Source organism: Sinocyclocheilus anshuiensis, unplaced genomic scaffold, assembly GCF_001515605.1.
Source record: "Sinocyclocheilus anshuiensis isolate Anshui unplaced genomic scaffold, SAMN03320099.WGS_v1.1 scaffold648, whole genome shotgun sequence".
NCBI classification, from domain to species: domain Eukaryota; kingdom Metazoa; phylum Chordata; class Actinopteri; order Cypriniformes; family Cyprinidae; genus Sinocyclocheilus; species Sinocyclocheilus anshuiensis.
Window position 1 is genome coordinate 358018 of NW_015557156.1, and position 16585 is coordinate 374602.

Below are 16585 nucleotides of genomic sequence, written 5' to 3' on the forward strand. Positions count from 1 at the left end.
GCTGTAATCCCTATTTTGACTCATTATTTGATCAGAAGTTAAATAGAATTTAAATCATTGTTGCAGAAAATTAGATTTTTTAATGCATTTAAGTTGATAACTAGAAGCCATTCATTTAGAACACGAGCAGGTCATTTGATAATAAAGTATAATAATGTTTCATGGAATGCCTGCCTTTTTTACAGTATATATTGCACAGTAGGTAGTAAGCTAGTATTCCAAACACAGCCAGAGGTTGGAGGTACCCAACCCCGCACAGCCTCCTCAGTGTCTCCAGCACGCTTTCATGTAGCAAAGTAGCGCTCTCTGCTGGAATCCAGCTCTCTCTTGTGGCCCATAATCCTTTGTTCTACATTTGCATCTCCTTATCAGTTTCATTTGGTAAAATTGTCTCAGGCATTTTTCCTTCCCTGTTTCTTGATGCCATTCCAGCTCGGTTTCATTTCGTGCTTCGTCTCATCACTGTGGGACATGTGTTATCTGCACATGAAAAGCTTGAGGATCTCTCAGCACTGACAGGCTATATCAGTGAACACTTGGTGTGACTTAAACAACTTTCTTCAATGAAGTCCAAGCTGGGCTAGCTTTGTTGAACATTGAAACATACTGAACTGTTTATTCTACAGTTACTTTACTTTCCAACTTTCCATTTAAAAACTGACTTCACTATTGATCCATGGCAATTAACATACCTGTGTAATGTCATTCCATATGTATAAAATGCTTATCATATTGACCTCAATCAGTGCTAATGCTTCATAATGTATTCTAATGCAGGGTCTGTGACATTACTGCAGGGTTGTTTGTTTGATCTCAGACTATTTGTAAAGGGAAAAAAAGGAAAATAATGATGAATCCAAAATAAATAATGACTTGTATATATATGACTTGTAGGAAAATTATTATTTTAGTGGTGTTGCAATGTAAGCATCATAAAGTATGTAAAAATATTCATATACTTTGCACACTTTAAATGCAATGCTTTTATATGTATGTAATGAATACATATGAATACATATACATATGAAGGGGTCCATGCTTTATCTCTCTGTCTGCAAGTTTGTTTGTTTTTTGGCCTGGAAAAGTTGTAAACCCCTGTTATTGATCTTTATTATATATATATATTGATTTTATTGTTATTTTTGTTATTTTATTTAACATTTTAGTATTTAGTGGAAAAAAAGTTTGTTTTTTAAATAAACATTATATGTCCACCATTTTTTAGGTTTTATTAGGTCTTTTTTATTTTTTGTTAACGATAATAACCCTGATGTAGAAACAATTTTCATTTAGAAATTTCTAGTAAATTTCACAAAGAAACAGCAAGCAACACATTGAATTAAACATTTTTTACAGTGTAATATTTACACTTCCAGAGCAGTACTTACACTACTTTAATTTTTTTAAATATATGCATTGGAGATAGATTCATTCTCCAAATAATGAATCTTCCAGTTGGGATTTGAACCTGCAACCTTTGAATTAATCTCCCAGCTGCTCACCTCATGAGCTGCCACCACCCAGCGTTCTTGTAATCTGTTAGACATGTTTCGTTAGGGCTCAGTTTTTGAAGTCCCCGCTTATGTCCCCCAGAGGAGATAACTCATTCCCGTGTTGGCGTTCAGGCGAGTGTGTTGCTGGAGATTAGATAAGACCAGAGATAAGAGACTAATTCTGAACTTCCACAGAACAGCAGAAGTGGGAGGAACACATGGAAGTGTTCGCCAAGAGGAAAGATCGTTACTTTGATCACAGTTTGTCTTAGCTCTTTGCAGCCCAATCACAAAAGCAAGCCAAAAGCAAATTAAGAGAAGTATGCAATGTGTTGCATGAAAAATATAATCATAAAATATGTAACTTAAAGAAATTATCCTTTGGGAAATTGTATGCAAGTAGAAAACGTCTCAGGTTACTTATGTAACCATGGTTCCCTGAGTAGTGCTCAGTAGACACTAATAATATGTGCATACAATGTAAATGAAGAAAATGTTATTGGAAAAAGCAAAATCTTTGAAATCAAGGAATGCCTATCCATGAATAATTAATTTGGCTTGCTGAGGAAAAAAAGATCTGGTAGAATTTGAGCAGATTGCACAAAAAATAATCTGTTTTTTTCTGTTCTAAAGTAGGTCTCTTGTTTTCTACTTTTTGTAACAGTAAAACCTTAACTAATGTATTCTCTTGCGTGCACAATACATGGGCAATCATGCAGTTGTTTCACTGAATAATTGGTAGAGTTGCATTTATGAATTCTCAATTCAGCATAACTTGCTGAAACAAACAACAATAAAATCATACAAAAGAGTTCTATTCAAAGTTTTTTTTTTCCTCTGAGGTTTACAGACCCAGTTTGTTATTCATCTCAAATCAGTTATTTTAACCATGTGTGGGCATCATCCTACATGAGCTTCAGTGAGCCAGTTGTATGATCCCACACCTTCAGTAGCTCTGCCACTTTATTATTTTCATCTATAGAAAAATGGATTACGATCAACAAGTTGTGAAATGCAACTCAAAATGTCTTGTAGCCTACACTACATAAAGAATACTGCAGCCATTCCTGCTCTCAATACAGCAGTGTAATTTCCCCAGGTGCAATATAGGATTATATATTGCTTGCTTCGCTATTGTAAAAAGCCTAATGCATGCTAAAAAAAAGATGTAGCTTACTTCTCAACTAGTGGCTCTTTGGGGTTTCTTGGAACAGGAGGAATAAGAGTAATAGGAATGATCCACTTGTGAACAAAGTTTTTCAATTTGTACTTCTATAAATAAAACACACAACTTTTTGTATTGCATGCTTGCCATCTGTTCACCACGGCTTCGCATGTGGTGCTAAAGCATTTATTTCCATCACTCTGCATAAAAGCATTTGATAACTCCATTGTGTAGGGGATGTGTATGTGTTTATACACACACAAACACTGTATATAACCTTCTGTATGATTCAGCTAATTGCAAAGTAGCCGTTCATGTGACAAGATGTGACAAGAACCATGATTTTGTTTTCTGATTAAAGAAATATTGATAAAAGAAAGAGTCTTGAATGAAGTATGAATAATCAATATATCTGTGGCAGGTAAATCTGAAAGAAAACTTTGATCTACAGTGGTGTGAAAAAGTGTTGGCCCCCTTCCTGATTTCTTATTTTTTTGCATGTTTGTCACACTTTAATGTTTCAGATCATCAAACAAATTTAAATATTAGTCAAAGATAACACAAGTAAACACAACATGCAGTTTTTAAATGAAGGTTTTTATTATTAAGGGAAAACAAAATCCAAAACGACATGGCCCTGTGTGAAGAAGTGTTTGCCCCCCTGTTAAAACTGTGGTTTATCACACCTGAGTTCAATTTCTCTAGCCACACCCAGGCCTGATTACTGCCACACCTGTTCGCAATCAAGAAATCTCTTAAATAGGACCTGCCTGACAAAGTGAAGTAGACCAAAAGATCCTCAAAAGCTAGACATCATGCCGAGATCCAAAGAAATTCAGAAACAAATGAGAAAGAAAGTAATTGAGATCTATCAGTCTGGAAAAGGTTATAAAGCCATTTCTAAAGCTTTGGGACTCAACACTTTTTCACACCACTGTATATTATACTATAAATTTTGTGTACTGCCTTTGAAATACAGTACTGTATGTGAAAAGCAGAGGGCACACTTATCTCATTGGACTGGTTGGGAAGCTCCCCGGCAAATTTTTTATTTAGGTGAGACTATTAAGCTGTAAATTTTTCATAATTTTTTTCAAGATTTTTACTGTCATTTGTCAGGAAGACTTTACTGTTAAATTACTAATTTTACACTCTTTAACAGTAAAGATGCAAGATCATCCTGCTGCAAACAGCCAAATTAAAATGCTTAATTCTGCATGAGTTTTTGCTGGTTTTAAGGGGTTTAAGGTAGTCTATCTTCTCCCCAGCCTGGCAAAGCCGAAGCTGGTTTCACTAATTGGTCAGCTGGTCCACAAACCCATCTAAAACCGACATAACCAGCTTGGTCTGGCTGAGAAACCGGTTTAAGCTGCTTTTTCCTGTTTCCTGTGCAAAACTGCTAACGGCAATAGTTAAAGTTTGCCAAAGACATTTTCTTTCTCTCCGTCACCATCTTGTCAGTTTTTGACAGAGTGGCAGAGTTAGCATGATGAATTAATTTTTATTTGCTGGCACAGCAGTTAAAAATTCAGAAAGACTAAAAAACTGACTAAGCAATGGACTCGCTCTGAGAAATGAGGCCACAAAAGTGGGACCGCTCTTTAAAAGTCCCATTTGTCATCAAACACGTCTGTGACGTATTTCTCTCAACAAATAAACTGAGAACTGTATTTATGACATATGCAGCACTCACCCAAAATTTGTCAAAACTGGCCTTGTTTCTTGGATACATTTATAATTGTTTCATCTGACAATGTTAGGGTCATTTGACTTGTGCCCATCTGTCCTGCTTTCCTGCTGTTTATGTGAATGTGTGACCTTTATTCTCTAGCATTGCTAAGCAAGCGCACATGCCTTCTGCTTGCAATTAGCACATCCATTGAAAATGAGATAATGAACTAAATTCTGTCACTCCTGTCAGGTCATTGTGCAATGCATTTTTTCATTCATTTTGACGAAGAACCTCAAGCATTAGTCTGAGTGCACTTGATTACAGACATTCACATTATAGTTAAACATTCAGGCTATTATCGTTTAATATCAGACATTGTTGTTGAATGAATACACAGTATACAAAGTCAGATCTGCTTTCATTGCCTTTCAAACATGTACACATGAAGCAATGAAATTGCATTTCTCTTACAGGTCGTGTTGATAATTTTGCACAAATCTATTTTGAGCTTTAAAACAGTAATTATATACACATGGAACATTATATAACACAATACAGCACACAACAGAGTTTAGGATTCTCTTATGCTCAACAAGGTCATGTTTATTTGATCAAAAATACAGTAAAACATTAATACAGTGAAATATTATTACAATTTAAAATATTAAAGTTTTCTAATTTAATATATTTAATAATGTAATTTATTCCCGTGATGAGCAAAGGTGAATTTTTAGCATCATTTCTGCAGTCTTTGGTGTCACACGATCCTTCAGAAATCATTCTGATTACTGATTTGTTATTCTTATTTTTATCAATGTTGAAAACAGCTATGCTGCTTAAGATTTTTGTGGAAACTATAATACATTTATTTTTATGACTCTTTGATGAAATGTATTTATTTATTTGAATTTTTGTGACAGTGTGAATGTCTTTACTGTCACTTTTGATCAGTTTAATCCATCCTTAATTATTAAAAATTAAGAACATCATACCGCAGTATATCTATCAAGACTTGTGGATTCTTGTGAAAGTTTTTATCAGTTTAAATCTTCTCAGATTTATTCCAAACCAGTTTAGAGAGGATTTCTCTGGGTTATGTTTGAATGAGGATTATCTTCAAGCAAATTGTTAATGCCACACTAAAACTGTATTAGACTGTTTGTGTTTAGAATACTGTAATCAACACAGAATATGAGGCATGAGCGAATTATTATTCAAAGCCTTGTGTCAAGATTGAATTATTTCATTTGATTAACTGTTAGATGAAGCCATCAAAATTGTTAGCTGTAACCTACTTTGGAAAGCATCATTTTTACCCCTGTGACACAGGACTGTGTGAATGTGGCAGGATTCAAATTGGGTTTTATCTTATATAGCCAGCAATAGAATCTTTAGATTGCATGACTGCATGAAAATCAGCCATCAGAATTTGTTTTGAGGTGGTCATTTTCATACCAGGAAGGATTTGAATGACTAAAATATTAATTTCATTTGTAAATACATTTGTAAATCATTGTTAGGCTTTTCATAAGAACGATTCTCTATGGTTGGCCAGTAATGTGAGTTGGCTCGTGAACAAACAATATCATGTGTCTCATTACAAGGAGGGAATACTTAATAATGAGTCTTTTTCACCCACAGTATTGTTTTTGTTTAAAGGTAAATCATTGTAATAAATGGTACTTTAATTAAATAAATCAAACTGTTGAAAGATATCCAGTATAATATTGGTTAAATCCGTTTCTAGTTTGATGTTGATGAAAGGCTACTGATGTGGCTGTTGAGGTACCTATGACAAAAAAAAGGTTAGGAAGCACTGTGGGGACTTACAAAGCAGACTGAAGCTGGGTGCAGAACTCTGTTGATAGCTTTTAGATGAGTGAGAGCGGAAAACTCATGTTCATGTTCATGTGGGATAGGAGCCAGAAATAACATGAAAGCACGCACAGCGGGAGGAGACAGAAGCAGTCAGCAGAAAAGATCTTACTGGAGTACAGCAAGAATGAAGCAATAAGTAGGCAAAGGTTTATACAAGAGCTTTGTGGTTTTTCAGAATTGTTTATCACGAACTCGAAGTACTGGATGATAGAATTTGCCAATAATCATCTCTACCAATTTCCCCTTCAAGACCAGGAGTAGAACTAGCCCTCTGGATCAGTTTATTTAGGCTTTGGAAAAAACATTTTTATTTGTAGACATGTAGACATGTAGTTCCGGAGTCTCTGCTGGAAGTTGCATATCTACTGGCCTTGCTTAAATACAGAGTTTTGGCATGAAACTCTAGATGGCGCAGTCCGATAGGTCTAACTCAATCTGACCTAATGACATCATTATCACATGGCACAGCTGATTGGTTCTCTCCTGTATCGGTAGCCAATGAGCTCACTGCTCAACATTCAAATATATGACTAGTGCTTGCCGTAGCAGTTGCAGCTTGCTTCAGAAACCCTCCACCTTCCCCAGCTCCACCTGTATAGATCTGCTACGAGGTGATTCATGTATGCTATATGGGGTTATTTCATGTATGTTATATTTGCAGCAGCAATATTTCTGACATGCTCACAGAAGTCTAAGTACTTGCTCTGCCGCAGCAGCAGCGTAGCAGATCTATTCTGCCAAGACCAAATACATTAACATTGTCTTGTACATTACCATGCCAGTCCCTCCGAGAGTTGTCATGACAGAACTGTAGTTTATCTGGGAGTCATTATTGTTGAAGGTATTATTTGTGATGGAATATTTATATCATTTATATATATATATATATATATCATTTCAAAGGTTTATGTCTGGCCAAGGACTGTAAACACCATAGAAAGACACTGAGGGACCACCATAGAGGGATGCATTACCCCAAACCCCCTCACTAATATACAGATTAGTGGTCAAACTATGAGTTTTACAATTGGCAGTTCTTAAATTATTAGTTTTTTGCAGTTGAATGTTATGGGGGTTGATGATTAATTCCGAAAATGTCTTAATAACAGGTTTAGCAAGTAAATTTATTCACAGCACACCCCATTGTTTACAGTTAATATTCTTTCTTTGTGCCAAAAACAGAATACTTTGTCTGTTAAATTGGATCACTGTAATGATTTCCACAGCACTGAACTATTGAGCTTCACGAAGCTGGTTTGTGTGAACAAAATACTGATAAAGACTATAACTTACCAGTGTTCGAAAATGTAGTTAAAAATGATAATTTATATAATTTGATTTATTATAGTTTGATGTTAGAAGCAACAAACATTATTTTTAAAGGGGGAAATATCACAACATAACTGGGTTGAACAGAAAGTACAGCAATAAAGACAAATTCAGTGTTTTCTCACCACTATAAAATAGAATAGCATTGTCATTTCAATAAAAGCTATTACATTTTTATTCAACCCAGTGTAATATTAATGAATGGAGACATTAATTAAAGAAAATTGGCTGATATTCAGAATAGATTTTTTATTTCATTCAAAATCTTTTACCTTACATACTAGTGTTAAATCTATCATATAATGTGTTTAAGTTCAGTTTCTTGTTAATTACAGTATATCTAAGTCAAATTGTTTATTCAACCCAGTGTAATATTAATGAATGGAGACATAAGAAAATTGGCTGATATTCAGAATAGATTTTTTATTTAATTCAAAATCTTTTACCTTACATACTAGTGTTAAATCTATCATATAATGTGTTTAAGTTCAGTTTCTTGTTAATTACAGTATATCTAAGTCAAATTGTTCAGATCCAGCAGTTCTGACCGTTTTTAAACAACTTATGCTGGGAAAGTCTTTTATAAAGTGGTTGAGGTGTTTAGTAAATTAATTACAAAATCTGTCTATTATCTATTTGGTTTAACTTCAAATTGTTAAAAATGGAGAGAACTTTGGCTTTAATAATGAGTTTTGGAACAGAGTGATGAGGAAAAAACATTCGATTTATGTCTCTGAACATCAGCTGCTATGAGTCTGTGCTGAACTATAGGCTATTAATGTTTCATAGGACATTAGTGGAAACACTGACATAAAAGGGTTATGGATCTAATTGCATTGTACAGGTGCACCTACACATGTGTGCAAATACTTTTCACACTCCAGCACTTTCCATCTCTCTCTCCCATTCTCAGTTCTATTTTTTCTCACCAATCATATTTAAGAATGCTAGATGGTGTCACAAGGAATTATTATTTATTTGTGAAGGTCTCAAGACACTTGTCCATTAGAGGCACAAAACACTGTTTTTAACTATTAGATTAGAATCAACTCTGTTACCTAAGTTATTGTAAGAAAAAAAATGGGAAAGTTAGTTTGTCAAATGTAAACCAACTGTTGGTTCCAAACTAGCAAACCACATACTGAGCCAGAGTTTAGGCTAAATATGGAACCCTGCTTCCCATTCTGCCATGGCATTTTTTATACATTTTTATGTATGTAATGTTTATTGCTGTAAAATACAAATTGCTAACTAATAAACAAAAACACTGTATGCATGGCTAATATAATATTTAGGGTTGTCTGTCAGCATTTTCTAAAGATTCTGGAAAAAAAAGCATGCAATTTCACTGACCATTTGTTGGAAAGAAAACATTTTTTTAGAGTTTCAGGCCCTACCCTATTCTGTGAGAGTGCCATTCCATCAATTTTTGTAATAAATGGCATGCCATTTATCTTTGCTGCCTAAAAAATCTAAAAGAACTGCATGTTATACTTGTAGCGATGTACCCATTTCCTCTCCCGCTGTGAGCACAGATGCACACGCCCCCCCTTCCTCTCTCTCTCTCTCTCTCTCCCAGGGTTTCTGTCTCTCTCTCATCCCTCCAGTCCTCCTCTCTCTCTCTCTCGCTCGCTCTACTACATTGCCATCTCTTTTCCTCCTCCCCTATTTTTCTTCTATCCTTTGATCATTCTCATTTGCTTGTTTTCTTTTCTGTAAACTGCCTCTCTTTCTTTATTTGTCTTCCATGCCTCTCTTTTTTTTATTTCTATAGATAGGCACAGCTGAAGAGATTCTAGCCGTTCTCTCAGCATCCTTTCATGCTGCCTTCACTCATTCACGCCACAAAATCTTCTGTCACTTCTCTCACGGGGGGGGGGAAATTGTCATTTTTATTTTCTTGTGTTTATTCCTTCACTCAGCCGAAGATTCCGACTGCAGCTTGTGTTTTATTCCAGAACGCCACCGTCCACGTATTAGAACGGATTTTTTTATTCTAACCTGGAATCATGTTCTATTTCCAGCTGGTGATCATGGCAGGAACGGTTCTCCTGGCTTACTACTTTGAGTATACGGACACGTTCCCGGTGCACGTTCAAGGATTCTTCTGCTTCGATAAAGCCTTCTCCAAGCCGTATCCAGGACCTGAAGATGACAGCAGAGCTCCTCCGGTGCTGGTGTATTCGCTGGTCACCGCCATCCCCACCGTCACCGTAAGAGTTCTACTGCCATTCATAAACTCACACTTCTCTGAGGTGCCACACGTGTGTGTACGTCATTGTGTCAACGTGTGGGATCGCTAATGAGTGTGTTTGAATGTGAATGTGTGTTAATGTGATCTTATGCATCTGATATTTTACAAACTCATTCGACTCATGTCATTTGGTAACAATCTGGATAAAAGAACGAGAAAAACTACTTCTAAAGACATTTAATTTCCTCCTAAAATATCTTGGGAGAAATCAAAATTACACAAGATTTGACTTTTAAGTATTGTTTATAAGTATATAGCTATAAATTGTGAATAGCAGATTTTGATTTCATATAAAAATCTCTTTTAATTGCAGACTCGCTCTTTAATGCATTCTAGGGTTAAATGGTTCATCTAGTAAACACTTTAAGTGACCAGCTATACTGTATGTAATGTTAGTTATTGGCACTTTCATGCTGGCTTTGGTTGGTCACCTAGTACTGGTCAGGTTGGTTTACTTGCCAAAAAAAAAACAAACAGATTAACCAGCTGTGTAAGTTACTAAAACTAGTTAAGACAATTTTGGAGTGGTTCAGTGTATAAAGGGACAAATCCAACAGAGCATACAGTGTTTTTTGTGTCATCTTGGTGAAATCCAGTCATTTCAATAGGAATCCATGCAGTCGGGAATTTCTTGTGAAAGTGAAAGATTTCTGCATGCTGATTTGTTATATAAATTCACCTTTTTGACCAATGGCAAGCTTCTTGGTTTGAAAATGAGCTGTGCGAGCAGTTCTTGAGGCATCGCTACATTTTACGGTGGACCTTTTTGCCCACAAAATTTCACTAATGTGACCCTACTTTAAGTGATTTAACTTAATGTACAAGGTTTGTCTTATTTGCTCACCAAGGCTACATTCAATCAAAAACACAGTAAAAACAGTAATATTGTGTATAAATAAAACGTTATTACAATTAAAAAAAAAACGGTCTATTTTAATATATTTAATAATGTAATTTCTTCAAACGCTGCATTTTCAGCATCCATAATCCCAGTATTCAGTGTCACATGATCCTTCTGAAATCATTCTAATATGCTTATTTGATGCTTAAGAAACATTTCTTATTGTCAATGTTGAGAACAGTTGTGCTGCTTAATATTTTTTGTGGAAACCGTGATACATATTTTTCAGGATTCTTTCTTTTGATACATTTAATGCATCCTTCCTGAATAAAAGTAATAATTTCTTTAAAAAAAAAAAAAAAAAAACTCTTACTGACCTCAAACTTTTGAATGGTAGTGTGGCTAGAAGCGTTCATGTACTTGTGTAGGGCATGTTTTGGGCCTGCTCTGTCTCTTGTGTGGATGTCAGGGTTGGGACATCGTGTCTTTCTTATTTAGGTCAGTCCCAGCGTAAGTGACATCAACAAGGTCAGATGTCTACAGTGTGATGCAGTGCAGTGAATGGAAGCTAGATGAGGTCAACATAAGAGTCTCCATTCAGCTAGCCAAGAAAAAATACAGATTTCCCAGCGGTATCAAATTATTCATTATCAGAGGCAGGGTGAATTAATGTCTGTCTCACCCAACATCACAGAAACAGATGGCGAGATACCACAAATTCAAACATCAGAGAGGCTTTCTTCACTTTTTAGTATTTTTACACATGCTGCACACACACACATGCACGTTCCTCATCTGTGCAAATGAGAGCAGAAGGTGAAAAAAAGCTCACCATCTTGTCTTTCTTCACATGGGGATGACAGCAGTGTGCACAGGGACACCTGAGGCTCCCTCTGCGCGCTGAGAGGCACCTGAGGTTTAATTTGGGCAAAGCTGTGTGTTTTTCTTGCCATGTCTATCTAGTCTATGTGATTATTATTTTAGTGATACATTTTTTGCCATGTGTTTTTTTGTGATGTGAGCTTGTATTTTATTTAAATTATATTGTTATATTTAATGTCGTATTATTTAATTTAATTTTATTATTTATTTTATGTAACATAATGAAACAAGTATAGAGATGCAAAAAAGTGGGGAAAAAACGTGATGTATAGGGTTCTATGTGAGCATAAAGAGGAGTGAATTAGGAAATGTCCAATTTCACTCATAAATGGGACCATTCAAAATTGTTTTTGCATTGTAGCGTTATTTACATATAGGCTTCTTTTTCTTAATGGGGTCATGAATTGCAATTTTCTATGATGTTTTCTGAGGTCCACTAATAATTAAACAATTATAATGTTAGCAAGATCAAAAAACAAAATAATTTAGAAATAACTTTAGAAGTAACTCTTTGAAACACCATGTTTTAATAGGCAGGCCACTTTCAAGACTTGGAAGTAAACACCCACTGCTATAATTGGGAAACAATTTTGCAAATAAAAATAATAGATGGACACTGCTGTGATGTACTATGAAAACAATATGTTGGTTGAATGTATAAATACTCAGTACATCTCAAACAATCTGTAACAGACAAAGCAATAGTGACACATGGTAAAAACACTTCTGTGTTGCAACATTAATGTTGGATCGAATAGAGTCGGCATTGTACTGTATCCTTTTCTCTGAAAACCTTGTGTCTAACTCTTCAAATTTTACAGTAAACAAATCTACAGTAAAATGAAGCAAAAAATGAACAACGTCTTAGGTGGTGTTTACTTGACAGTTTTAAACTGGTCTGAAAACGCAATCTTTTAAAAACAGCTTTCAAAGCGTGAGCTTTTGAAAACGATGCTGTTACTGTGTAAACTACAAAAACATAGAATTCGTGAAAACAGTGACAACGTGCTTGGGCTTTATGTGTTCAGTCTGAAGGAAAACACGTATTTGCACCAGCACATAGTGTTTCTTCACAAAGTGATATTGCCACCTATTGGCCTGGCATGCATAATACAGCATTTTTTGTGTGTTTTCGGAGATCTGCATGAACATGTTTTGACAAATGTTGTCATACGCAAATCATTTCAAAAACACAAAAGAAAAACATTTCCATTTTTAGTCCAATCATTGTGGTGTGACCGTACCCTTGTTGACACAATCTGGAACTTAAAAATAAAGTTCATTCACTCTTTCCTAATGTTGCACCGCATCTACACCAGACATGAGTGGCATAATGCAATGCAACTAAAGACAATATAGAAGCCATTATAATCAGTGATTCTGTCTACACTGGATGCAGCATGATGCAACGTGTACACAACGTACATTAAGGAGATTTCCAACGGTCACTTTGTTGCATCCAGTGTAGCCTGTTGCAGTGGGATGCAACGTGATGCAACAACGGTTGCATCTGGTGTGGACATGGTGTTAAGATCACAAGGAAAGCAATATAAAAACTGTCTTTCCACAATTTGGCATACAGCATCTTGTAATCCTCTGAGGCATCTCTATCATTTTGTTGCTTGAGTAATGATTTGCACCTCTTTCATTTTTACTCACCTCCTACTACTACATGTGCAAATTGTTGGGCAGGGCTAAAGAGGCAATGATGAAGAAGCAGGTGTTGATCTTCTGCAGGTCTTTCATCACACTATCACATCATACTGAAATAAAATATGAGACAAACTGTTTTGGCAGCTTGGTGTCAATAAAAGCTGTTTTTGAATTTGTAGTACAATTATATGTCAAAGGATCAAAGGAACCTTGATTTGTCATTCCATGACTTTTTTATTTTGATGTTGAAGTGAAATGTGATCTGGACATTTCTTCTCTTTCATTCAGAGATGAACATATCTATGTAGGAACACTGTGTGCAAGTGTGTAAGCATGCTCTCTTTGTGTGTAACTGCTTTTACTCTGTCTTGAGGATAGTGAGCATTTACATCTGCGCCCTGTGTGTGTGTGTGTGCACGTGTGTGAATATGTGGGTTCTTGGAGTGTGTGTGGGCGGTTAGCGGTTTCTATCTTTTGCTGAGAGTAAAATCTGGAAACAGTGATAGTAAAAAGGAAAAACTCTCCCCTCAGTTTTAGCACCTTACACAAGGCATCTTTTGAACCCCGCTGAAGGGCTTAATTGAGACATGCTGCCTCTCCACATCTGAAGATGTCAAGTGGCTCTCTAATTCACAGCATTCACAGACATTTGTGTTCCATAATGAGTGGAGTGCCACTGAGTGCTGGATCGAGGTCAGTTCCATTTCACTACAGATAGTTTAACAAGGATGAGTGAAATTCAGTTCACTATGCCTGAATTTCTTAAAAGGAATAGTTTGCCAGATCTTGTGCATTTTCTATGTGGATGAAGGGTAGAAGGTTCATTCTGTCCTTTAAGGAGGTCATGTCCTACATTTTATATCATTTTATTGTTTCCCTGAAGTCCACTTTTAATAAGTCATGGTTTCATGCACAAAGAACAGTCATAATTTAGTTTTATATGAACACTATACCCAATCTAAACCTAAGATTTAAAGGGCTAGTTCAACCAAAAATGAAAATACTGTCATCATTTACTTTTTTTTTTTTTTTTTTTTTTTTTCAAAAAAAAAAAAAAAAAAAAAAAAGACAAATTTGTCAACATTTATTCATGTTTTTTTTTTTAAACCCATTTTCTGTTAAACACAAAAAAAGTTATTTGGCTGGATGTCCAGGCTGCTGTTTTCCATACAATAAGAAAAGGGCTGTAAAGCAACAAAAAAAAAATTACCATTTGTCAAGTTGCGCACACACACGAGGGGACGCTGGAGAATACTTTACCAAGACTTTATTTGCACCAAGGAACCAAGGGAGACGAACAACGAACAACGTTCACACGAAGACGTACAACAGCGGACAGAGAACTTGGGACTGGGAACACCATTTATACACACACACAGGAGGAGGGGATGACGAGACACACCTGGGATCAATGAACCATCATGGGGAACACCTGGGACAAATTAAACACGGGAAAGGAACACCTGGGGAGCAAGACACAGACAAAACATGGAATAGAGTCTGACACCATTAAAGTAGTTTAATGACTTGTGCATTATTTTCCAAGTCTTCTGTGAATGTTCACATTTGTAGTAGCTCTCAAATTTCAGTCGTGTTTAAATGTGATGTATCACGAAACATTGTACCAGGTTTGGACACACTTCAAACGTCACTGATTTTCATGTCTTTGACAGATTGCTGTTGAAATCAAATCTAGTGTGATGCATCTTGTCATGCTATATTTAGATTTCAGAGCTACTTACTGCACATTGGAGGGTATGATTTTCAGCTAATAATGACTTAATTTCATACAAAAATATATACTATGATTTCAGAGGACTTGGACTATAGTGTATAAGTCAACTTTTATTGTGAAGGACTTTTATTGGAAGGAATAAAATAAATTTGTTACAAAGCATTCATAGTGTTGCAGTCACAAACATGAACATTAACATGACAGCCCATTTGTTTATTCAGCAAAGTGCCATGTCCTTATGAAAAACACTGATAGGAGTACATTTTGCACAAGTTACATAAGTATTTATTTGAAGCCCACTTTTTACTTAAGGAAACATGGACAAAGTCTGATTGGAAAAACATGCCTATACTGACATTTTGGCAAAACTAAGAAAACGTACCTATATATACAATTCACTGCACTTTCCAGCTGTTTCCAGCATTAGTGGAAGTAAAACTCCAATGACTTTTAATCTTTTTCATGCCAATTATGATTACAGGGGTAGATCTAATGACCTCAAAACACTTTTACCATAGTGCATGATTTGTAAAATAATACATTTTGATGTTTACATCATATAACTAGCTCCATATGTATGGCTTTTCTAACATAGTAAAATTGCTCGGTAGCACACCTGGTACAGCATTAAACTAGAAATGTGGAGCGTAAGCAATGTGGACCACTCAAGTACTGACACAATATGTACAGCAACCAGCATAATAAAATGTTGCTAGATTCATGTTCAGCTGTTTCAAGTAAAACTGAACACACTTTTATCACCACTCCCTAGACATTTCACTTTGAAAGTGTTGCGAAATGTGCAAGAAGCAACATAATTTTGCAGAAATGTCGCAACAGGCACTATTTTGTTTTTTTAATTAGCTTGGGTTGAAGTCATCTCAAAGCCCAATATATATACCAGTATGTTACTGTGCACTTTCAGAAATAGTTTATTGTTATGTTGTGTTATTAGCTTGTTGATGCAAGCATCACTGTTATTATTGCTCATACTTGGGGCTAGTAATTTGAAAAAGCTTTAAGCATTAACCTTCAGCGCTGTTTGTGCTACAGGTATGAATAAAACCTCAGATCGTGCCAGTAAAATCAAATTTTGTTATATGAAAAAATCAATGTGAAAAAGTATTTTTGTGTGTGTGTGTTCCAAGGAACCAGTAACAGCAGGTGAAACTAGTCCATTAATGGTGCTTTAATTAAATCTAAAAACGCTGACAAATACACCTTCAATTATTCATGCTGTAATGTGAGTTTTTGGCAGTCTGTTTTTCTGGTAAATATGGAAGCTGTGTGTTTGATCTGAAGTGGGCTCTGGCCCAGAAGAGATATACAGCGTCATGCAGTCAGAGGCTGCAGCTGGCTGATGTCACAACTCTCCATTCATGATGGATGTTTGGGGACCGTGTGCTCCTATATGCCAGTGCTGTGGGTTTGCTATAAGTGTGTTTCTGTGACCTCATTCTGTTTGTCTGAGGATGCTAGTGGAGAGATAGTGAAGAAAGAGAAAGAGATACTTGTTTATTTAAAGGGGTCATCAGATGCGACATGCACTTTTACAAGTTGTTTGAACTTAAATGTGTGTTGGCAGTGTGTACACAACCACCCTATAATGATAAAAATCCACCCAGTGGTTTTTTTTAATCTACTAAAATCTTTACCCCTTTCTCAAATCGAGCCGTTCTCAGC

The 16585-nt window shown here is 35.7% G+C and overlaps 1 protein-coding gene across 5 annotated transcripts in view; it reads left to right on the top strand.

Annotated features, from left to right (window-relative positions):
- Window positions 1-16585, top strand: part of plppr2b (phospholipid phosphatase related 2b) — a 52793-nt gene that overhangs the window by 14448 nt on the left and 21760 nt on the right. For all 5 annotated transcript variants that reach the window (XM_016473334.1, XM_016473333.1, XM_016473335.1 and 2 more), the window contains exon 3: window positions 9562-9750. In XM_016473334.1, coding sequence (XP_016328820.1) covers window positions 9562-9750 — 189 coding nt within the window. The remainder of the gene's footprint in view (window positions 1-9561; window positions 9751-16585) is intronic.